This window comes from Rutilus rutilus, assembly GCF_951802725.1.
Source record: "Rutilus rutilus genome assembly, chromosome: 8".
NCBI lineage: Eukaryota > Metazoa > Chordata > Actinopteri > Cypriniformes > Leuciscidae > Rutilus > Rutilus rutilus.
In genome coordinates, this window is record NC_140222.1 from 42,873,965 (window position 1) to 42,899,347 (window position 25,383).

Here is a 25,383-nt window from a genome sequence, read left to right on the forward strand (position 1 = left end):
CCCGTCTTGAGTTTGCCAATGACCATTTGGATGATCCAGAGGAGTCATGGGAGAAAGTCATGTGGTCAGATGAGAGATTAACTTTTTGTTCATAATTCCACTAAGCGTGTTTGGAGGAAGAAGAATGATGAGTACCATCCCAAGAACACCATCCCTACTGTGAAGCATGGGGGTGGTAGCATCATGCTTTGGGGGTGTTTTTCTGCACATGGGACAGGGCGACTGCACTGTATTAAGGAGAGGATGACCGGGGCCATGTATTGCGAGATTTTGGGGAACAACCTCCTTCCCTCAGTTAGAGCATTGAAGATGGGTCGAGGCTGGGTCTTCCAACATGACAATGACCCGAAGCACACAGCCAGGATAACCAAGGAGTGGCTCTGTAAGAAGCATATCAAGGTTCTGGCGTGGCCTAGCCAGTCTCCAGACCTAAACCCAATAGAGAATCTTTGGAGGTAGCTCAAACTCCGTGTTTCTCAGCGACAGCCCAGAAACCTGACTGATCTAGAGAAGATCTGTGTGGAGGAGTGGGCCAAAATCCCTCCTGTAGTGTGTGCAAACCTGGTGAAAAACTACAGGAAACGTTTGACCTCTGTAATTGCAAACAAAGGCTACTGTACCAAATATTAACATTGATTTTCTCAGGTGTTCAAATACTTATTTGCAGCTGTATCATACAAATAAATAGTTAAAAAAATTGATTTTTTTTTTTGATTATGTCTCTCACAGTGGACATGCACCTACGATGACAATTTCAGACCCCTCCGTGATTTCTAAGTGGGAGAACTTGCAAAATAGCAGGGTGTTCAAATACTTATTTTCCTCACTGTATATATAAATGAACTAAATTAATAACTTTTTTATAACAGAAATTAACCATCACTGAACTTACTTAAAGGATGAGCTCTGAACTCCTGAACTCTGATATCTGCGTAATAATCAAGAAACTTGCAGCAGGCGTAATGATGACGCAGCGCCTGAAAATAGTCCCCAGCTCCGTAACTTCCAAGGTGACCGAGACTGAGTTTGTCTAACCTATTAGACCGATTTTCAGGTGCTGCGTCATATCATTACGCCTGCTGCACTCATGGTACGGCAGCAAAGCAGGAATGAGAGTATAGTTCCTAGCCATATCAGCCTAGAAAATCGCAACTTTACATTTTCCGTCGGTCTTAGTACACGATGTAACTACAGAAGAGTCAAGTTTAAAATAGGAAAAATAGCGAAACTCTTTGGTCATTTTTTTTGAGAGAGATGCTAACGGTCCTGTCCGATTCAATGATCTATGCTAAGCTATGCTAAAAGTGGTACCGCCAGACCCGGAGATCGGCTGAATGGTTTCGAAAACGGTAAAACTCAACTGTTTAACTCTGGGGGAGTTGTAAAATGAGCCTATTTCCCAAAAAAAGTGGAGTATCCCTTTAAGCTGGACTGTGACGCTATTTTCTTTGTTGCATTATTGTCCTGTTATCTCTGTAAAGCTGCTTTGAAACAATCTGTATTGTAAATATAACTGTATATATAAATAAAGGTAACTTGACTACAGTTAAAAATCGAATCAAATAGTTTACATATACAACACATCAAAATTATTGTACTTCTTTAAAGCACAACACAACATTATTAAAAATGCTTTAAAACGCACGTTAAAGTAAACTTAATTTGACTATTAAGTGCACTTAAGTGTTAAATCACGAAGGTGTGTCTCTTTAAGTGCACTTAAGTGGCCTTTTATTGAGTTAATTTTACATTATCTGCAAGTACAGTTTTTTAAAACACTTTTCAAGATTTTAAGTACAGCATATTCAATACATTTAAGAGCACTTCTTTTTCACAAGAGACAAATGTCACTGAAAATGGAAAATAAATAGTTTATCCAAAGTCCAAAGTCAATGAACTGATTCGTAAAGAAACACAGCTATACATCCATGCTAATAAACAATTTTATTCTTTCCTTTTTGATTTTACTGACAATTTTAGAGATTTCTTAGAGGTTACAACCACATTTCTCACGTACAGTACACCGCTATCATATTTCTGTGGTACACCGTTTGTTTTCTGAGCTTTCCAGCATGTGACCAACGTTCTTACAAAACCCAATGCATGCTGAAGTGTGGAGCGCTACACAACTCTGGATCAGCCGGTACAGATTACACTTCAACCCATAACACAACGAAAAAACTCTTCGGTTCCCAGAACTCTCTGGGAGATCGCATGATTCAGGTTTCGGAAAAGCAGTTTATATCATAGAAAGTAGTTCAATCTTTAAAAGGTCCCTCTGGCCACTCAAGACCAGCAGATCTCATCCTTAGTTGTCCAAAACTGAAGAAACCAACCTCTGAATGATTCTCAAGGTCACTCGGGTTCGAGAACAGCTCGTATCGGCTCTTTCGGACCCGGTACTTAACCGTTCGGTCCTTATGAAGGACGTCATGAGCTCAGTTTGACCTACAGTTACTAGAAACCAGCCCTCCGCCCAAACATCTGCACGATCCACAAATCCAACACACTTCTCAATTCATAACCCGTCTATAAAGTAACCATACACAATAAAGAAGTCATGGTGAGGTGGGTCTACACACCCCCGATGCTATGAATATCAAACAGATCAAACATGCAATACAAAAATTAGACCTGTGTAGAAAAAAAAAAAAAAAAACATATTTATATGTTTATATATTGAACTGGATTTCAGCCAGGGTAATAAAATCAATAAAAAAAAAAAAAATGTGTCGGCCACAACGATCATTCGAATGAAGGCAAAAATGATCCGAAAATACTTAATGCGCGATATTCCCTGAAAATATTGCGGGACTAGACTAGTATTGCTGAATCCTTGGCGTATTTGTAGTGCTTCGAAATTTAAAATTCCTGAAAAAAAAAAAAAAATCTAAAAACTATTTAAAAAGAAGTTCATACAGTAGCTCTTGATAAATACTAAACTGCAAACTAATTAAATGCACCAGATGTCAAGAGCACAGAGTAGAAAATAGGAATACTGTAGCAGTACGATAAAACATATATGATATGAAACGCTTGTCTACATGAGCTTCGTGAGCTTCACACAATAGCTAAAACTGGAATAAAAAGTAAAACACGTCTGAAATAGTTACTCGTTGGATATAATTTCACGATGTAAAGCTTTGACAGGCACACTGCTGCTGATTTGGCAAAATGCGAATGATTAAAGCAGGGTGAATCTCATGAAAACCTAAGGACCGTTATGATTTTTGAAGCATAAAAAATAGTATCACTCAATCAACCTAAATACGTTAATTTATTCCAATAAAACTAGTTTTATGGTTTAAATAAGAGAGAAGGAGCTTCTTAAGGTGGCATTTGCATGTTCCCAAGTGTACTGTACCACATCTGAATCTCGAGTTTGATTGTAAGTCTCATTCTCAGTGATGATTCTTCTGATTAGTGTTTGGGGGAAACATGCTTAATTATCATTCAAAAATTCCCGATGGCCCTGAAAATTGGCTTCATTTTCTTTAAGCGTTTACTTCTTATTTCTTATTATTGATCTAGACATGCTCTTCTGGAAGTTATTTCTGCTACAGAATAAAAATAGAAAATGTTTATATCACGATTCTGACTTTTTTATCTCAGAATTGCGAGTTTATATCTTGCAGTTGCAATGAAGTGCAAACGTTTATATCTCGAAATTCTAATTTCCGCAATTCAGGTTTTTTTTGGGGGTACGTTTCCACAACAGTGATGTACTAAAAACGTACGATTTTTCTTTCGCGTTTTTCGCGTACAGACGACAACGTTGTCAAAACGATCCAAAAACGCTGTATTATTCATGCCAGGCCAGTAGGTGGCGACGTCACTTTGCAAAGAAACTGTCTATACACTGAACACGTGATACGCATGCGCATGACGTCAGCATTTTCACAAATTCACGTTTCTGTAGTTTAAATGGCGATGATAATGGTATCGTTTTCAAAACCTTGCACTTTGAAATCTGTTTTCATTCGTCCAAATGAACGGGCACAACGAATAAAAGTCGTGTAACCTGACCTGATGCAGAATTTCAGAGAAAAAAGTCTGAATTGTGAGCTATAAACTCACATTTGCAATGAAACATACCTAATTTATTTTCCCCAATGGTGGAAATAAGACTGCAAGTATTTCTTTTCGTGAGATTCACCCAGACTCTCTCTGTGTGTCAAACGTACAAACACACCGCGCCTGTTAAACATGATCCGAGAGCCCGACTCACTTACGCGACACCGCTCTCAGTGTGATCCTTCCGAACACAAACACAGTCATAATCATATCTACCCAACATCAGTTACAACACAAACACGTTTGTCTTCCTCTAATGCTTTGATTGACACATGCTTGCTCATTTGTTCACAGGCTAAACACTTTGGTATTGTTCTTAGACTCGTGGTGATTTCTGACACCTAAAAAAGTGAAACTAGAGGAAGAGGCTGATTGAATATATAATATAATATCTATATTTGTGTAAAACAGTCTTTAGTGTGGCGTGTGGGCCTAGAGCCAGGTGAGGTAGGGCTCGCTCTTGTTCAGGACCGACTCCACGTCGTTGAGGATGGGCATGAGGTCGGCCCCCTCCAGGGTGCCCAGGTCCACGTTGGTGCCGGGCATGGAGTCCAGGAAATCTGGGAAGCGGCTCTGCTGGGGAACGCTCATACTGACCGGCACGTTCATGTTCTCACCTGCACACCGCAAGACAGGAGCTCAGTGAGCAATGCACATTCACACCCTTACACATGCAGAAGACTATTCACCCACTGAACTGTACAACATTGATAATAATAATGAATGTTGATTTGATGACAACAATTTGATGACTTGAGCATCAAATCCTCATATTAGAATGATTTCTGAAGGATCATGTGACACTGAAGACTGGAGTAATATGCTGAATATTCAGCTTTGATCACAGGAATAAATTACATTTTACTAGATATTCACATAGAAAACAGCTGTTTTACATTAGAAAAATATTTAACAATATACTTCTTTTTTTTTGTATTTTTAATGAAATAAATGCAGCTTTGGTGAGCAGAAGAGACTTCTTTTAAAAACATTAAAAATCGCACTGATCCCAAACTTTTGAATGGCAGTGTATATATATTGGGAAGATTAATTACATTTTTAATAATCAAGTTGCAATTTACCAATAAATATATCAATATATATTAAATTAAGACAACACTACATTCAGTTCACACTTAGGTATATTCAAGTACTCTGAAGTATGAGATGATAAATACAAATAATGAGTAATACAAATTGTAGTAATGAAGTAGTAATGAAAATGAGATCAGGTGAAGATTTGCTTAATTTCATGAAAATAATGTCATAATGCAGTGCAAAATGCAACAAAAATGTATATACACACACACACACACACACACACACACACACACACACACATATATATATATATATACATTCATTATTATTATCAATTTTGAAAACAGGATTTTTTTTTTTAAAAAATTGAAAAAATTGAGGATTCTTTGATGAATAGAAAGTTCAAAAGAACAGCATTTATTTGAAATATAATCTTTTCTAACATTATAAATGTCTTTACTGACACTTTTGATCAATTTAATTCATCCTTGATGAATAAAAGTATTGATTTATTTTATTTCTTTTGCCCAAAAAAAAAAAAAAAAAATCCGTACTGACCCCAAACTTTTGAACGGTAGTGTATATATATATATTGGTGTGTCATCTAATCAGATACTGTGTAAGAATTTCTCAATGGCGTGTACTAATAACATCACACAGCGTTGTGTTTGCGTCACCTGTGTCCATCTCCTCCATGTTGTTCAGGAAGTCCTCAGGGGTGGTGGGAATACTGTAGCATCCCAGTCCGAGTCCACTGTCCGTGCTCTGCTCTCGGGAGTGATACGGCCCACTGCACACACACAAACACACACACTTTAACACAGCGTCACACAGGAGAAGCTCATCTCCACAGGAGAGGGTGAGGAGGACACCTGCCTGTTGAGGAAGGGGTCCGAGCTGTTGGTGGGCATGCTGGCCTGTGTCATGACCGGAGAGCTGATGGCTGGAGCCACGGGTGCCATGTTATCAGAGTCCATGGGCAGCTGTCGGAGCGCCACCTCCTGGAGAAACACACACACACACTGTAACCCTGACAAACATTACAATGAGGAACTCAAACACTGAGAGGAAGAGCTAACATTTACAGTCTGTGCTCATAAAACTGTGCTTTACTGCTTGTATTATAATTAACTGAATATACCTTGTATTTCCAGTTATTAATGCTGGTGTGAGTCTCAGGAACATACATTTATTACATAATGCATCCAACAACTCAAATTAAAACTAGTTAAATCTACATAAAATCGCAGTTGTTAAAGACATTTGTGTGTATATTTGCCTCATCGAGTTCTGGTAGAAGCTACTGTATATTGTGGAGCGATTAAATCTTTAATATTTTCCTGTTCATATGAAAATATGAATATGAGAATATTAAATTCAATAGACAGTGTATCAATACATCCTACTAGACATTTTTTTTAAACACACAAACTCACAAAAACACTCTTTATTGTAAAAAACGAAGCAAAAGCTTCATACAGCTGCTGTGCCAATAGCTAATAAAACACAAGATGTAAGCAACATGTTATCATGACTTTACCATGAATTATCCAAATTTATTGCCATGACAACATAACAGGTAAACCCATAAGGTGACTGGATTATTTGAGCTTTAAATTGTTTAAATCATTTCTTACAGTTTTAACAATGAGTTTGATCTGGGGGAATTAGTGTAAATGCTTTTCATAAAACGCTAATCTTCACAGTGAAGCGTCTAAGTGCACTGGCCAGAGCTCAGGCTGTTTATATATAGAGATTCAGGGTGGAGTGCTTTTGCAAAAACAGCTGCAAGAATCCAGTCCAGCGGAGCCGTGGAACACATCCAGGACCAGAAACCAATGCCCGACGAGTCCACAGACATGCAAACTGCCTGTGTTCTCACACAGAAAGCATGTCCGTGATCAGAAACTGAGCGAATAGAGCCAGGACTGTTGAATGTAAACACATGCTGTGTGAGGTCTGTCTGCTGCTTTACTCGTGCTCGTTTCAATCATTCCTATAAACCTGAGCTTGAGTTATGATGCGGGCCGAGCGCGTGCACCACTAGGGGGCGTCAGAGTTCACATCAGAGCTTCCCAGCCTCCCTCTGAGCTGACCCTGGCGTTTAGTCATATATTTCAATCCCCATTTCACCCTTTTGGAAGAAGCACTTCTTATCAAAGACGATTAGAAGCGTCACTCGTGTGGTTTTGAATGGGGAAAAGTGCAACGCTCAATATGACGGAATAAGTCCCGCCTTCTAAATAAGAGCCAATCGCTGATTGGGTAAAGTCATCGCATCACTGCAGTCAGATGCGTTTCCACATGCTTGATATAGCCAGAAAATGTTCGTTTTCTGTCATTATTTGAGCGTTTAGAAACAAAATGTATGAGTTGTCAGACTTCATGGTGATTTCAAATATGAAATTTATTCGTAAGCTTGGCGAACCGTTTCCTCATTCAAAAAGACAGGAGCTGCACTCGCAGGCGCTTCAAAGATGGCCGACGAGTCACATGACCGGTCTTAAAGGGACTTTGCTTCTTATACACTGTAAAAAATTATATGATCAATAAGTCATGGCAACATATGTGACTGTACCATCAAAATAATGCAAGCAATTTCACATTCAACTCGATTTTTTTTAAGTCAGTTTAATATAATTTAAGTTGAAACGACTTATATGGGGAAATTGATTATACTTGATTTAAGGCAGCAGCTGAATTGAAGTTTTGCCCCCCCGGTTTCAGTCTCAGACTAAATGCATGTTTAAGCTGTGAGGTCTGAAAGCAACTTGCAATGATATATCTTAAAATATGTCCGTGTCATTGTTTTGTCTCACGTACGTGTTTTGTTTCAAAAGCCCTAATTGATCTAAGGCCTAACCCTGGCTTAATCTAAGCCCCGTCTGTGAAACCCGGCCTTTAACACGCACGTTTATATAATCGGTTCCACTAAAACCAGCCCTTCCGAGAGCTCAGGTGACACCCGGTGGGGTTTGAGGCATCCAGAGGAATACACAGGTCAACACAGCACTGTTCTCCCTGTATGCTCTTGCTGCAGTGAACCTCAGTCCAGCAGACACTCACCTGTCTCAGGAGCTCCTCCTGTCTCCTCTGGATGCGCTCTCGCTCCATCTGGATGCGCTGGAGCCTCATCTTCTGCTGGTGCTGCTGGGCGCTCATGTTCATCATGGGCTGAGAGCTCTGCTGCTGCTGGGAGCCCTGGACCTGGACCTGAGCCTGAGCCTGAGCCTGAGCCTGGGCTTGAGCTTGGGCCTGAGCCTGCTGCTGCTGGAGGTGCTGCTGATGGGCCTGCTGGCTGAGCACTGCAACACACACACACACACACACTTCACTGAGCATCTGACGCATACTGAGCACAACGTTCTTCACTGGCGAGCTCGAAGCTGATCGTCGTTTACAAGGAATCAGGCGTCTACAATGAGCGACTAAGCCTTTTTTGCCTTTGTCTTGCTTAGTTGAGGACATTTCATATAATATTCAACAATATCTCCTGCATTGACACCATTATATGAGAACTAACCTGAGCTGGACGATGACATCGCTGTTTACTCAAGAGCGGCTATAAATATAAATGTATAAATGAACTAAATTAATAACTTTTTTACAACAGAAATGAACCATCACTGACCATACTTAAACTGGACTATGACATTATTGCATTATGCATTATTTTCCTGTTCTCTGTAAAGCTGCTTTGATACAATCTGTGACTTGACTCAGTGAGGGATACTTTATAATCTTAGTTATAGTTGTGAAATAATAAGTACTTAGTACTTTTTCTGAAGTCTAGACACATTGTTCCTCATTTCTTCAGTGAGCAGGAGGAATTTAAACAGTTAAACGCTGAAGAAAACTGTCTTCACTGTCACCACCGACTACAGGCAAGTCACATACGTCCAGTTATAATGTTAGCTGTACAAAAACAAGACAGAAAGTAGTTCTCAAGACCAGGGCTTGACATGAACTGTTGGGCTAGTGGTTTTCCAGAGCTGCTACTCAGCATTTTCACTGCCCACAAATCTGTTGTTGGGGAAATTATGATTTATTAGGGGTGTGACGAAGCGCTTAGCTCACGAGACGAGACCATACATGTCACAAAAGGCAAAAATCAAAGCATTTGCATTTTGAAATGTTAATTTTCCGCATCATTCCTCACGCGATCCTTCAGAAATCACTCTAATATGATGATTTGATGCTCAAGAAACAATCAATGTTGAAAACAGATGTGCTGCTCTATATTTTTGTCGAAACCATGATACATATATTTCATTTATTTGAAATAGAAATATTTTGTAACATTATAAAATGTCTTTACTGACACTTTTGGGCTATTTAAAGCATCTTTGCTGTATACATTTGTAATAACAACAAATTTTTCTGACCCCAAACTTTTGAATGGTGGTGTCTCTTTAAGATTTCGAAATGTAAATGAGGTCTATTGTGATTGGCTAACCTACATGTACCAGATGATTATTAGGGTGGGCCTTTTATAGATGCTAGAAAAATGAGTAAGATGAGAACTCAAAAAGAAAGGTTTTCTTGGCAAAGGCTTGACAGTATGATTTTTATCAATTACGTTTTCACTATAAACGCTGTATTTTAGCGTCTCTGGATCGTGAAAAGCTGTTCTGTTGCAGTGTAGAGACCGCCTGCTGTTCTCAGAGGAACGGACAGATCGGACACAGTGTTTGCTTCGAGGACGCTGGCGGCGTTTCAGAACTGACCTTCACTGCTTTACTTCAAACTCAACCAGCTTCATTATCATAGTCTTTATTTTTAATTGTGAAGTGCGCGAGGGTTCTTCAGCCCACAGCTCCTGTGAAGAGTGTTTGCGACTCGTGACCGTTTGGAGCATGTGTGTGTGTGTGTATCTCTGTGTGTGTGGTGTGTTTATCTGTCGGGTAAACCACTTTCACATGGAGAAAACATTCCTGTAAAAGCCAGATGTGGGCTGCAAGAGTCGTGAGATACGGCACAAACAAAGCACAGTCTCTCTGCTCTCGGGCTCACGGACTCAGTATTGTGCAGCTTATATAAAAATAAAACGACGTGCGTGTCACCGTGACTGATGATGAGGGCCTAGACTTGGTGCAAACCTCAACAAGTGAAGACACTCACACTTTATTTTAAGATGACGTACATGCACTTACTACAGTGTTAACATAAAATGATTCATAATTACAAGCAATTAACCTTAAACCAAACGTTAACCCTACAGTAAGTACATGTAGTTGATTAATATTACTCAGTACTTATTTGTGCAATTACACTGTAACAACGTCATCTTAAAATAAAGTGTAGCCGTGAAAGTGAAACTACCTTATACTTTATATAAGGCATCTTTAACTTCAATGCGTCATGGAAGAGAGGAATGCAACAACAGGTAATATCCAAAAAACAAGTGGTTTATGGCAGGTATACAGATAACAATGGACGTGAACAGGAGAGTAACTGGGAGAATGGATACGCTGAGTTGATGATAGCGGCGAACGACAGTTCTGATCTGTCTGAGATGAGAGATGAGTGGATCGCTGGAGAAGACGGATGACTGAAGACAGGCAGAAGTCTCTCAGAGGTAGAGGTGGTAGTTAGGAGTTCTTGGTAGGAACAACAAGACCGGACAAATGGTGAAGTGACTGGTGAGGTTAAGTCAAGTCAAGTCAAGTATATTTGTATAGCGCTTTTCACAATACAGATTGTATCAAAGCAGCTTCACAGTATTAAATTAAAATAATACAACAAGGTTTGTTTCTAGTGGAATTTATTGATTGATAAAATCAAATTAAATATCCCCAAAATATCCCCAACTTAGCAGGTTAACCTTAACCTTCAGGTTAAACTGAAAGGTGATTGTGGAGAGTGAGCCAGGAGGGATTCTGGGAAACGTAGTGTGCTGAGGTGCCTGGACTGGAGAATGGAGGTTTTCTCCAGAGCTATATATATATATAAATGAACTAACTAAATTAATAACTTTTTTACACCGAAATGAACCATCACTGAACTTACTTAAGCTGGACTGTGACGCTATTTTCTTCTAGAAACAAACTTTGTTGCATTATTTTCCTGTTATCTCTGTAAAGCTGCTTTGAAACACTCTGTATTGTAAAAAGCGCTGTATAAATAAAGGTGACTTGACTTGACTACTGTGTACTTATAACAAGGTACTAACCTTCAAACCCAAACCAAAAACCAAAGTATGCTTTGGTTTACTCGTACGCTTTGCATATTCCATTTGATAGCGTGCATGTTTAACTCTTGTCCATTATCTGTGCTTCTTCTCTCCAGAAGTTACGAGCGATAAAAATATCTTTGTACTCTGAAGCAAGAGCTGGCTGAGCTCCCTCGAACAAGCGCTTGTCTTCAGTTTCGTTTTGAGCCGTGAAACAGTACGAGTAACCTGAGCTATGCCGGTATTCCTCTACATGAATACAAACAATGAAATGCAAACTCAGAATATTATGCAAACCTGCAATACTTAAATTAGACAAATACTTGATGCATTTAGTCTTACTTTATTAACCAATGTCTTTACTGTTGACTTTTGATGACCCAATTCAACCACACTAATAAGCAACAGACTGGCAGACTGGTTCAGACTGGCAGCACAGCTGAAAGGTGTGTTTGAGCGGCGCCCTCTACTGTACAGATGTTAATACAAGCCTAAGACTTCTCACTTATGGTGTGAAAGGGCCTTTACATGTTATTTTATTTATTTATTTAAAAAACAAGCAAGCAAGTCCAGCTCAGATGAGACACAGAGGAGAAAAAAGTAACTACGTAAAGCAATTAGTTACTTTTTTTAAGGGGGTGACGCAATATTGTAACGCATTACTTTTAACAGTCACTTTCCCCAACACTGCTAATAAGTACACAGTAGTTACAAAGACTGCACATAAAGTGTTTTCTTGAGATTTACAGTAAGTTTTAGAACAAACAAACAAATAAAAAAAGAGACTATTTATGTGATCAGGTAATGCTAAGTATAACTCAGTAAAATGAGTTAGCGTAATGAGTTTCAGGATTTGATTGACTCATCGTTCACACAGAACATGAACTTTACTATCAAACGCAGTCAGATCAGGGGTGTCCAATCGTGCTCCTGTCCCGCAGAGTTTAGCTCTAGACCTGAATAAACACACCTGAACCAGCTAATCAAGGACTCCAGTGTGTGTGTTCGGTCTGGCTGGAGATGAAGCTGGCCATTCATGGGCAGGATCGGACACACCTGAGCTAGATTAAGTGCAATGAAATAAAACGTTCAGGGTGTTGCTATGTGGTTGCCAGGGCGTTGCTATGTGGTTGCTAACATAGTCTGGGGTGCATTTCCCAAAACCATAGTTGCTAACCTGTTAGCAACTTAGTTGGTTGGCAATGGGAAACTGCATTGCAACCAACAAAGTTGCTAACTTAGTTAGCAACTATGGTTTTGGGAAACGCACCCCTGGTTGGGTGCTACTGTAAGTGTTGCTTGTTAAATGGAAGATCTCAAGAAAAATGTTGGGTTCCATTTTATGTATCTGTAATAACTATGTACTCATGCTAGCAATGCCAAGGTCATGGGTTTGATTCCCAGTGAATGCAAGACATGTGTACCATGAATGCAATGTAATTCACTATGGATAAAAGCATGAATGTAAAAGTGCTGGCCCAAGTCAAAGAGCCCATCTCTATAATTGTCTTGTCTAAAGGTATGGCTCAGGTTCCTCCTTTAAAGTAAAATGAGTCAATAAGTAATAGAATAAGTGATAGGACACTTTTCATTAACAAATGGCTTGATTTGAAAATATCATGTTCGAAGTCTGTTTGTTCAATTCCCCCAACCCTACATATCTCTCCACAGGAGTCAGGACCCACATCCTCTTAAAATGTGTAAAAGACTCAATCAAACTTACTGGGTGGAAAAAGTTGAGGCACATCACCCTGCGTGTCTCACAGTTCTACTATAAATGGATTTCTGTTGGAGAGGGTTACATAATGCACAAGAGAACGGCTTAAAACTGGCACTTAACCAATTTCCTTGTTAGACTACATGCAGTGATTCTTCAGACTCGCTATAGACCTTTTCAGGCCATCGATTGTCCAGCGAACAGGAAGACATCACGTCAACCATACAAGTGTGTGTGGAAAATGATAAACCAGGTCAAAATGTCAAGAGAACAAATCTGCATCATGTACACAAACACAGAAGTGTACAAAAAACTCTTAATAAACGGCACAATCGTAACTACGCAGGAGCTGAGGACGCTTTGCTTTATTTAAAAGATATACGAACATTTATTTACAAGGAAAAGATCTTCAAAAGGTAATTTCTATGGATGGGGTGGAGGATTTGGCAATCGAGCACAGTTGAGGTGAAGCAAAGACGGCCTTATATGGTAAGATGAAGAGGAGACGTTCGCTAGTTCAGACTTTACTTCTGTCACTGAAGTCGTCAAGTGTTTTTTACTGCCATCGAGAAATATTTTGCATTGTGATATTATTTTCCAGGACAATTAAAGGGTTAGCTCAAACAATCTATTGCTAACCATCACGCTGTTCCAAACCTATAAGACTTTTGTTCATCTGAAAAACACAAATGACAATATTTTGAAACCTGAGAGATTTCTGTCCTTCCATTGAAAGTCTGAGAGACTGTGTGTCTTCGGAAGACTTGGATTAAAGCGCTCGATTCATATGGGTCACTTTTTATGATGGGTTTCATTAACTTTTTGAAGCTTGAAAGTCTTGGTGGAATGGACTTTCAATGGAGGGACAGAAATCTCTCAGGTTTCATTAAAATAACTTGAAACTCGAAAGTGTTACAGGGTTGGAACAACACGAGGGCGAGTAGACATTGACAGAATATTTGGTAACACTATTTTAAGGTGACGTAGTTACACGTTACAACATGTACCTAGTGTTAACAGTAAAATCTAGCTGTGAGCAGCAATTATCGGGGTTCAAACTGGTTTAAGGCCTTTATGACATGGTGCTTATGGGGTCTAAGCTGACTCAAAGCAGGGATTGGTCCTCTGCTGCCATCTAGTGGTTAGAATGGCCATTATAACCAAAGGAACATTGTCAATCTTCACCTTTTTAACTGTTATAGAGGAGTTCTAGCATGCAATATGAATGTCGTGGCACTTTATTTTACTTACTATTAACAGTAAATTATGCATAATTAGAAGTAACTAACCATAAACCAAATCCTAACCCTATAGTAAGTACATGTAGTTAGTTAATCTTACTCAGTACTTATTTGAGTAAGTACAATGTAACTATGGCACCTTAAAATAAAGTGCAGCCGAATTTTCTTACTTGGGTACATTTTGACAACGTTAAAATACTTTGTATTCGTATGAAAAGGGATTATTCTGTTCGGTGTTGTCTGTGGTGCAGAAACTCAACCAATAATTGGGAGGAAAATGTAGTCCTAAAAATAGGTTAAACATTTCATGACATTTTAAGACGGACATTTACTTTTGAGATTGACTTTTAAATGCCATTTATCTAGAGGTTACCACTGTAAAGCTGCTTTGAAACAATCTGCATTGTGTAAAGCGCTATATAAATAAAGGTGCCTTGACCGAGTCTGAGTCCAACAGGTGTCCCCGACTCTCGGTCACTCTCTGTTCCAGTGCGAGCCGCTGGTCCAGATGTGAACCGTGGCTCTGGAGGCGTCCGACACACTCTGCCTTCCAGCCTTTGGCCTCCTGACATCTGAGTGTCACAACAACCCCCATGATGGAAAACACATGCGGAGCGGACGAGGTCCGTGGACGAGAGGAGAGAGAGAGAGAGAGAGATCGGACAGAGTCGATTGAGTTGCTAAAGCCACACCACAAAGAACTTCTTGTTTCATTGATTTCCCAGAAACGGCATCAGCTGTCTAACAGGGTCAGCAAAAAAACGACAAGAAAAAGGGAAAGGAAAAAACGTCCAGTCCCAAAAATCTGTGAGATTTAAATGGACGTCCTGTCTCAACAAGAGCTCGTAATCAAAAGTGTTCGCCGTATCTCACTCCAATTACATTACTTTACATTAGTCCTCCTTTATATTAGGTGTCCTTAACTACTATTTTTATACTTTTTCTGCTTTGGTTTGGTGGTGTGGGTAGGATAAGGTTTAAGGGCGGGTTAAGGGTAGGTGTTTATGTAAAAAAGTACAATGTAAAAAACATGTATTTACACAATAAGTGCATCGTATCAAATTATTAATTTAAAAGTTACATAGTAATTAAAGACTATAAAATGGGTCCATATGTGTCACTACTGCTTCTTATGTTGAATATCTATATACCATATCATAAAGATACCGAAGGACATGTGTATATTTGTCTCAGCTCTATGTCCACTAGGGGTGTTGTATACCAGAATCGAATCGAATAAAAAATAATTGTTTTATATGTACATTTTTTTAGAGATAATATGCAATATCATCATTAATGTGAATTGTTTTGCTCACGATAATCATATAGTGAAAATCTAATATTGTGACAGTAACTAATGTCCACAATTATGAACAACACTCTCAGAAAAAAAGGTACAAAAGCTGTCACTGGGACCCTTCAAAAGGGTTCTAATATGTACCATTTGGGTACTAATATGTACACGTTTGGTACCAATATGTACCTTTGAGGGACTTATATGCACTCTTTAGGTACAAAAGTGTACCTTTTGAAAAGGTACCGCCACACTGACAGCTTTTGTACCTTTTTTTCTGAGAGTGAACAGTAGGTTGAAACTCGATGCCAATGTTCCCCAACTTTATGGGGTAAACTAAACGACATATTGAGCAGGCAATTTATTTTACAGGCTCGAGGAACATGACATGTCAGTCAGCCAGCCATAACTTTACAGATATTTTCACCAAAAAAAAACACACATTATTAGATCAGACTTTCGGTTGTTGGTCATTGGCAAAAACAATATATTTAGTACCATTGAAAAAGTGATCATTTACTCACGCTCATGTCGTTCCAAAACTGATTTTTGTCCATACAATGAAAGTCAATGTGGTTAATTTTTTTTGTTTTGGATCCCGTTGGCTTCCATTATATTTAAGAAAATAGTTGAAACACTCGTCAAATTGTGTTTTGCAGAAGAATGGAAGTCATAAAGGTTTGGAAAGGCATGAGGGTGTCCCTGGAAATGGTCATCAAGGATCATTAAGTTTTTATAAGGGAAATGATCACTGATCAGGCATAATAATGACAATCAACAAAGTATTAGCATGTAGCGCAAATCATCTGTGGATCATTACACTCTCACTCTCACGTCAACAAAACAACACATGCTAGTCACAGCACTAGAACAACACCCCTCATGCCATTTCACCATACTGTGGGTTTAGATTAGTGGCAGTGTGGGAAACGGGGGTCAGACGATCAGGAATGAGACTGTGGGATTTGAGTGGGGCGGCAGGATGTGGAAGAATTAAATGATTGGATCAAGCTACTGGGCTGATTGGACTCCAGGAACTCGAGAAGGGAGTACTTACCCACCCGCGGGTCCAGCCATGAGGTGCTCTGGGTTTTGTGGTCAATGAAGTATGTTTCTCCCTGAGGGGTGACGGCCTGCTCCCAAGCCTCGGGCAACTGTCCTGTTCGGCAACAGCACAACAGCTAGAGATCAGCCGGCAGCCTGACCCACTCCAGAGCGATGCCCACAGAAGAGTAGCGCTTCGTTTACGCCACGGGCAAAACAGCTCGTCACTGGCGCAGGACCCTTAAAGGAACATACTTGTACCATATTTACCCTTAAAAGGGACATACACCTTAAGGGTACATAATACAAAAATAAACACCTTTTATGGGTAAAAAAGTACAAAATGGTCCTTTTAAGGGGAACTGCCCCCAGCGCCGAACTGTTGTGTGCATCAAAATGTAATGACTTGTGTTGTGTTGGCCCTAAAACGAATTGGTTTTTCTGTTGATGTAGCCAGGGTCAAATAGCAGTGTCCAATATTATAAAATATAATACAGACCACTTTTCAAGATCCAATCAAATCCAAATGAATAAAAATACAAATTATAGCTACAATTTTCAAGAAAAGTTTAAATGTACTAAGTTTTTCAATAATGTCATGAGGTGTAACCAAGCAAAACATTTACTCAAAAATATTTTTCAAGGCAAGTTTTTTAAATTATTAATTAATCAGTGTCATTAACTTTTGGTGGTACATTTTACAACCTGACCTATCCTTGCTTTGTCATAAAAAAGTCAGATAAACAGAGACATCTCTATGTATCAAATTTAAAAACATCCTCATCGTTTAAGATGTATATTCACTGAATGAATGAACTGCTTTTTTTTTTTATGTACGTTTAAATATCATTGACCCAAACCACACATTCACACTGGGCTTAATTTCAGCTTAAGAGCTAAAAAAGCAGAACAGCTGCTTGTAAAACCGAGTGTGATGCAATATGTCCATTGTTATCAACTGCCAGGAGAAAAAGATACGGAACAAACTATAGAGTTCTAATAAGAGTGGAAAAGACTGGGAGAAACAGGACCTTAGGCCCTGCATTACAGTGTCAACTGTCAATTACCCATAATCCCTACATTTTGAGGGGGGGCCCGTGGTGAACACACACAACAGGTGAAGGCTCGAGCTGGTCTAAACTAAGAATAGAGGAAATCTGTTGCCCCTCAAGTTCCCAGAGACTGAAAAAAAAAAAAAGCCAGGGATAGAGGAAGAACAAGGCATTGTGGGATTGTAGGGGCCAGGACTGAGTCACGGCTTTCTATTGTGAGCCCTCTGGACTTGTTCTAGTGAGCCAAAATGGATGACACAGCCATGTAAAAAACAAAACACACACACACAAAAAAGAGCGGTTGAGTCATCAGAAGATCGTGCAAGACAGAAATGAATGGTTGAGTTTACAGAAGATCAGGGAGGAAAACGGCCGTTTGAACGAGTGTAGCAGGTTGGCTTACACACACACACACACACACACACACGCACACACAGTTCATTATTTCAGGCTGAGCAGCTTTATTCACATCCAGTGCGGTGAGATGTCATCACCAGCGCTTCCTCACACTCATGATGCGTGCTACGGTCTCACCGATGTTTTTTTATTGCAATACACACACTGGACGTGTTCTTCTGGGAGGTCAGTTTTTGTTTGGGAGTCAAGTATTGTAACTTTTATTAACTCTCTTTACTTCCTGTGACTGCAGACTAAACTCTGTAGTGTGTGCTGTAACTCTATATGCTGAGATAGTGGGCGTCTGCTTGCATGCGCTGGAAGTGCTGGAAGGAATCTTTCTCCCTCCAAACTCTTTCGTCTCGTTCTTCTTATCCCCCCCCACCCCCCCACCCCCTTCGCTGGAATCTGTTTCTCGGCTGCCAACAAAGCAGAGGCACACCTTTTTTTCCATTTCATCACAAATCAGGATTTAAAAAAAAAAAAAAAAAAAGGCAAACAAAGAAAGCCCATTTGGAAGTAATTTAGCGTACTGACAGAGTCAGAGCAAACAACATGCAGACACTAAACAAAACCCCTCACATATACAGTACGCCAGCTTTAAAATCCCTCAGATCTTCAGCTGGGAGACTTTCTTCATCGAACGGAGCAGCTACACCTCTGATCAACAGACAGACTGATGTGTGTGCTGTTATACACATGATAAGTAGTGTTCACGTCATAAACAAATACTTAAAGTAAGAAATTGCTGGATGAAACACTTTGTTTCATTCGTTTGGCGCCTAGCCCAAAGAACTGACTAGATTTGTGCAGTTTTGAAGTAAATGCGAATGACGAGGGATGAGTTTGACACCCCTGGTTTAGCACCTAGCAGCTGAGTGCACATCAGATACTAGTGGTGCATTGTGGGATTGAATGAGTGCACTTAACATTGGTTTCAGCCACCACTACAAATGGCCGTTCCCTCAAATAATGCCCTATAAATGCGATTTCGGAAAGCTTCTGATGGTTTTTAGCAAGTTACTATGTGGTTTCATGGGTAATATGTGCTGTTATTCATGTATGGATTAATTCATATGGATTCATTTTACAACACCATTATGATCTTTTAAGTTTTGGTTACTTGGACTTTCAATGGAGGGACAGAAAGCAACCTCTAAAGTTAGATTAGATTATCTTATGGTCTTATGGGTTTGGGACAACATGAGAGTGAGTAAATGATGACAGAATTCACTTAGGGAGAGCAAACCCTTTAAGACTCGGAGCTGTTTAAATCTCTAACCCTAATATGAGCGTAATAATGGAGATGCTTGCCTTAGCACACACCTCTAAAATCAAAAAGAAGAAATATATGCTCGCACATCAGAGCTGTGATATCAAGGTGTGTGTGTGAATGTCATGGGCCATCGAGCGTTGGGGAGAACACCTTGCCCAGCTGATTGAAACGGCTCAAGAGAACGTGTGTGTTTTCATGAGTAATGGGGATGGGTTCACACTCACCGAGGTTGGGTTGAGAGAGGGCCATGGAGCGCTGCTGTATGTTGGCGTTAGTGGAGGCTTGATTGTGCAGACCCATCTGGGTCACCGAGGGGGTCAGGTTCTTCCTGGGGTCGTGCCATGTGGTGATCTTCTCAATGTGGCTGCACAAGAGAAACAGCAAATGTTCACGTTAAACACACTTCTGCAGAGGGGCATTCACAGTGTTCGGAAGGTCAAGCAAATCAGAACTACTCTGGGAACACTTTTCCTGATCCTTCGATCTACTCCAAAACCCATTTAGAAGGAACCCAACTTTCTTGAAATTGCGAATTGAAAATACGCCCGATGGAAACACGTCAATTTCGCAAAAAACTCCCATTTAAATCGCAAAAAAGTTTTTACGCTCGCGTGAGGAGGTTTTTCAGGCAATTCGAAAAAGAAATATTTCGCAAAAATGCAATGGAAACAGTTTTTGCGCATTTACAGGTCACCTGACGTAGATGACGCGGTGTGTTTGGGACAGAATACGAGACAGAGTTCTTTATTAAACTCATAAAAGACAAAAGAATTACAGGAATAATGGATTCTAAACCTCAAATAAATGCCACAATCAAGACCTCGAAGCAGATCTGAGGGAGAAACACCCAGAAACACCTCATATGTGCCGCTCACAAGTATAATAAGGGTCTTTCCTCACCATTAATGCTTGGAAAACACACATACATCTCCTTCAATTAATAATAATGGCCAGTGCAGTGGCTGTGATATAGTACAGAAACCTACCAACGTTCGTTGCCATGGTGTTTGGATTGATTTTACTTATCGCGAGAGGAAAAAATTTAGTGTTAGTCGCGTAGCATCAGTTAATGGAAACGCCGTCATTTCGCAATAGTTTTTTGTCGACATTTAGAAAAAATAATAATAATAATCGCAAAAGTTTTGCGCAAATCTGTAATGGAAACGCGCCTAGTGTTGGGGAAGCTTGCCAGAGCGACTAAAGGGACATGGTTATGGGGTAAAAAATGAGATGGGAGCTCACAAAATGGTGCCTAACCTACAATATTACAAAAGCGGCTAGATTTTGGCGAATGATGCTTGCCTGTGCTAACCCTGAGACAATGCTAGATTCAAATATGTTCTGAAGGCAACCCGAACTCATGAGATGTATGTTTCTTACACTGTTTGGATTCTTACAATATTGATCCAAAATCCAAAAGTTGGATTTTCTGTACAAAAACAGGAGAAAAAAAAAACAACCACAAAAACAAAACACTAAGCATGAAGGTCAACCCCTACACCTAACCTTCAGAGAGGCAAGTGCAGATCATACAAATGAGATCGCTCATCCATAAGGATTCACCAAAACGTAAAATAGTAATGCATAACAGTGAGTTCTTTGCGAGCAAACACAAAGTCCCTTGGGTGAATGCAAAGGCTTTGCGAACTTGCATGTGTTAACTTGCTTGGGGGAACGCAAAAGTTTTGCAAGCAAAGGCAAAAGTGTAGTGAGTGAGCGCAAAATTCCCTGAGGGAACGCAAAAACATTTGCAAGAGAATGCTAAATTTTGGATGTCAAACAATATTAGATGATGTACATTTGGGTGACAGCATTTTGAACAGACAAATTTAAACTAAATACAAATCAAGAAAACTACATATGTTGCTGCTTTAAGTCAGTTACTCCACAAAGCCAGATGCACACGTGTTTCTCTCTGGTGGTCTGATGTTATTCTGACTCTTGTGCTAAAGATGCAAGAATCTGCCTTAAATCGTTCAACTCGAGCCATGGCTGGACTCGACTCAGCTGTCCGACCTGCAGTTGTAACCACACGCCTCTGAACGTCCAGCGTGAACAAACGCTGCGATGCGTGATTCGAGGAGCAGGTGTGCTTCCTCAGCCACTCCTCCACCCTCAGTGAACCTGTCAAAACTGCAGCTTCGTGAAATTCTGGCTCCTCTGCATTTTTTCATGCAAGGCCACGAGCGCCAGCCAGGCGGTGGCTCAATGACAATCCCAGTGTCCCTCAGTCAGCAAACCAGTTTAGCATTTCTTTCAATTATCGGGTGGGCTTTATTGTCTAGTTCAGGGGTGCTCAAACCTGCTCCAGGAGATCTGATCTCAACCTTGACTGACAGTTTCAACCTCGCTGAGCTGGTTCAGGAGTGTTTCAACAGAATCGGAAATGAGCTCTGCAGGAATGTAGATCTGCAGGACACGGTAAAAGATGAAGGAAATTCAAGGGCCGGTTTCACAGAGCTACTTTAGACCGGTCTATAGTGTTAGACAAGTCTATAATGTGCTCATAGACTAGGCTAAAGCAAGTTAGACTGTTTCACAAAAATAAAGACTGACTTAATTTAGACCAAATAAAAAATTAGACCCCTTACCCCCAGGCTAACTCAGGTCTAAGACTCTGTTACCTTGGCAACCAGCAGTAACAATCAGTTACATTACAAACAGCCAAAAGAAAAGGGAAAATGGCTCATAATGTAAACATTTCTTCTTGTTACTACATTCTCCGCTAAATTCCCCAAGTAAAATGTCCTTGTAACTGTTATACTCCTCCAACAAACACATATTCTCCGCTGGGGTAAACTGCACTGAGCGGTTGAATGCGCTTACTCGATCCGCCATGTTTTTTGTTTTGAAAAGTGTCTTATTTTACCCAGAATGCATTGCAGTGTAGTCCTACTTAAGATAGTCAAGAGTCTTCAGTGCTTTGTGCAACGGTCTGATTTAGATGTCTATCTGAAGTCTGACTATCTGCTATATCTAAGCCATAGTCAAAGTCTATCTTTGTGAAACCGGCCCCAAGTCTTGTACGGCATTAGTTATGCTCCAAAATTTGGTTACCAGTTGACTTTTTTACTGAGAGTTGATCCCCTGCAAAGCTAAAGCGGTGGTCACACAGTTTCGTTCAAATCTCATGTGAAACGGTTTCGCATTCTGCCCTGTGTGAAAATTCAAGTTTGCTGGAATTCAGATGATGTGAGCTATGGAAGATTGCGAAGTTACACACTTTGTTATTTATTTGTTATACACTGAATATGAGCGTGGAGTCATATCACGTCCATTGCATTTTACATTTTAAATGCAACCCAACATCAATTCTGCCCTTAATTCATCCTGGGAAGTTCTTAGTCACGCATTTATTTATTTATTTTTTATTATTTTTATTATTGCAATGTGAAAAATTATGAAGTTATTTCATGGTTCTTAAGGTGCGGCCACATTTAGTGGCAAAAAAAGGACAATTTTCCATTGTCAGTAGTGTAGTGATGTGCTCACACAGAAGTCACTTTCACACCGAGTTGCGTTCTGTTGGTCAACATGAATTTGCATGTCCAACTTGAACACGAACAAAATCAGCGTTGGGAATTGTTTCCGGCCTCATGTGAAACTCTGACTGGATTCCGGCCACAAAACTTTGCTGAGCAATAATGTGACCAGACATGCTGAAAATGTTTCTTCATGCAACAACTGTCATAGTATTTTTGACAAACTTAATTGATTAAAATAGTACAGAAAATATGCATGGTCAACAATCACACTTATACCTTAAATATGACCAAGCAATCAATATAATAATCTGGGCCTAAAAGAGCTATAGATTCTCACTGCAATTGCAGCATTCATGACTCGAGGGCTGCAACAGGTCTACATGTTCACGCCGGTGACATGAAGACACACGTATGCCTCGGTTGGTTACATTCTTTACTGATCAAAAAAAAAAAAAAAAAAAAGCTTTAATCTAAAATATATGCCTCATCAACTCCACCTGCTTGTTTGTACACTTGTAAACTGGACCAAACATGGCAGTTTGTGGCCAAATGAGTCACAAAATAAACAAAGCCTCAATCAGAGAGTGACTCACTGGAACTATTCACGCTCCGCTGGGAAGATTATCCACTTCCTGCTGATCTCAGGCCTCGCAGTGGCAGAACAGGAAGACATGTGTCCATGCTCTGACCCCTGACCTCTCGCCTTGTGCTTTGAGTGTTTAAGATTATAAATGATGAGGATGATTCTTTAAAGGGGAGGGTTAGGGTGCTAAAGTTCAAAGTTTTGTCCTTAAAAATCATTCTAGTTAACTATTATTGTGTCTCTTTAATAAGCTGTTTGTATTTTTTTCAAATGTTAAATTTCCCCAGAATATAAATATTTTAACATAATATGTAAAATCGTGTTTTTTTTAAACCTGACTATCAGTTGTGGTTTAAGACACTTAATGCATGAAACACATCAACAGTGGTGTAGATTAGCAGAGATAGGAGGCTAGTTGTTTCAGATTTATGAAGGTCTGAGGGGTCTGAGGGAGAGAGAAGGAACGGGCCCTCGGGGTCTGAGGGAGAGAGAAGGAACGGGCCCTCGGGGTCTGGAGGAGAGAGAAGGAACGGGCCCTCTGGGTCTGGAGGAGAGAGAAGGAACGGGCCCTCGGGGGTCTGAGGGGTCTGGAGGAGAGAGAGGGAACGGGCCCTCGGGGGTCTGAGGGGTCTGGAGGAGAGAGAAGGAACGGGCCCTCGGGGTCTGGAGGAGAGAGAAGGACCGGGCCCTCTGGGTCTGGAGGAGAGAGAAGGAACGGGCCCTCGGGGTCTGAGGGAGAGAGAAGGAACGGGCCCTCTGGGTCTGGAGGAGAGAGAAGGAACGGGCCCTCGGGGGTCTGAGGGGTCTGGAGGAGAGAGAGGGAACGGGCCCTCGGGGGTCTGAGGGGTCTGGAGGAGAGAGAAGGAACGTGCCCTCGGGGGTCTGAGGGGTCTGAAGGAGAGAGAAGGAACGGGCCCTCTGGGTCTGGAGGAGAGAGAAGGAACGGGCCCTCTGGGTCTGGAGGAGAGAGAAGGAACGGGCCCTCTGGGTCTGGAGGAGAGAGAAGGAACGGGCCCTCGGGGGTCTGAGGGGTCTGGAGGAGAGAGAGGGAACGGGCCCTCGGGGGTCTGAGGGGTCTGGAGGAGAGAGAAGGAACGGGCCCTCGGGGGTCTGAGGGGTCTGAAGGAGAGAGAAGGAACGGGCCCTCGGGGTCTGAGGGAGAGAGAAGGAACGGGCCCTCTGGGTCTGGAGGAGAGAGAAGGAACGGGCCCTCGGGGGTCTGAGGGGTCTGGAGGAGAGAGAGGGAACGGGCCCTCAGGGGTCTGGAGGAGAGAGAAGGAACGGGCCCTCTGGGTCTGGAGGAGAGAGAGGGAACGGGCCCTCGGGGTCTGAGGGAGAGAGAAGGAACGGGCCCTCTGGGTCTGGAGGAGAGAGAAGGAACGGGCCCTCTGCGTCTGAGGGAGAGAGAAGGAACGGGCCCTCGGGGGTCTGAGGGGTCTGGAGGAGAGAGAGGGAACGGGCCCTCGGGGGTCTGAGGGGTCTGGAGGAGAGAGAAGGAACGGGCCCTCTGGGTCTGGAGGAGAGAGAGGGAACGGGCCCTCGGGGTCTGGCTGGGGCAGCTGTCCTGCACCTGTGGGTTGGGCCCCGTACATTTGAGGCCCGTCTTCCCACATGCTAAAGCTAATATGTGCAGTGGAACAGCTGTTTAACAGCTTATTGTTCAAGCAAACAAATGTATTTACAATTGGTCAATGGCACAGTTTTCGCTTTCTCTCGTTTTGTAGAGTTTAACAGGACTAGCGGCATAACAAAAAATAAGCTATAAGTGATTAAATAAGTATAAGGGCTGCATGTTTCAAAGTAGTTTCAGAGGAGTTAGCAATCAGCGAATACTGCGCATTTATGCCAAGCCTTTCTAGGTGTTTATATTGTAATATATATGTTGTAGATGGTTGTAAGAGTGAATATTTCATTTTTTTAAGAATGTTTTAGAATTAGCAGCCGGTAATAGTAAAGCACAGACATTTCCAAATAAGAGTCCCTGTCTTGTTTATAATTTAAAGTCTCA

The 25,383-nt window shown here is 40.9% G+C and overlaps 1 protein-coding gene across 2 annotated transcripts in view; it reads right to left on the minus strand.

Annotated features, from left to right (window-relative positions):
- Positions 1–1,929: 1,929 nt before the first annotated feature.
- wwtr1 (WW domain containing transcription regulator 1) overlaps positions 1,930–25,383 on the minus strand; it is a 51,945-nt gene continuing 28,491 nt past the window's right edge. Inside the window, exons 2-6 of one of the 2 annotated variants that reach the window (XM_084416580.1) lie at positions 19,532–19,671; positions 8,182–8,420; positions 5,992–6,116; positions 5,793–5,905; positions 1,930–4,691 (exon numbers count right to left, since the gene is read on the minus strand). In XM_084416580.1, coding sequence (XP_084272706.1) covers positions 4,507–4,691; positions 5,793–5,905; positions 5,992–6,116; positions 8,182–8,420; positions 19,532–19,671 — 802 coding nt within the window. In that variant the 3' untranslated portion in view covers positions 1,930–4,506. The remainder of the gene's footprint in view (positions 4,692–5,792; positions 5,906–5,991; positions 6,117–8,181; positions 8,421–19,531; positions 19,672–25,383) is intronic. The other variant, XM_084416581.1, reaches the window with a different exon arrangement.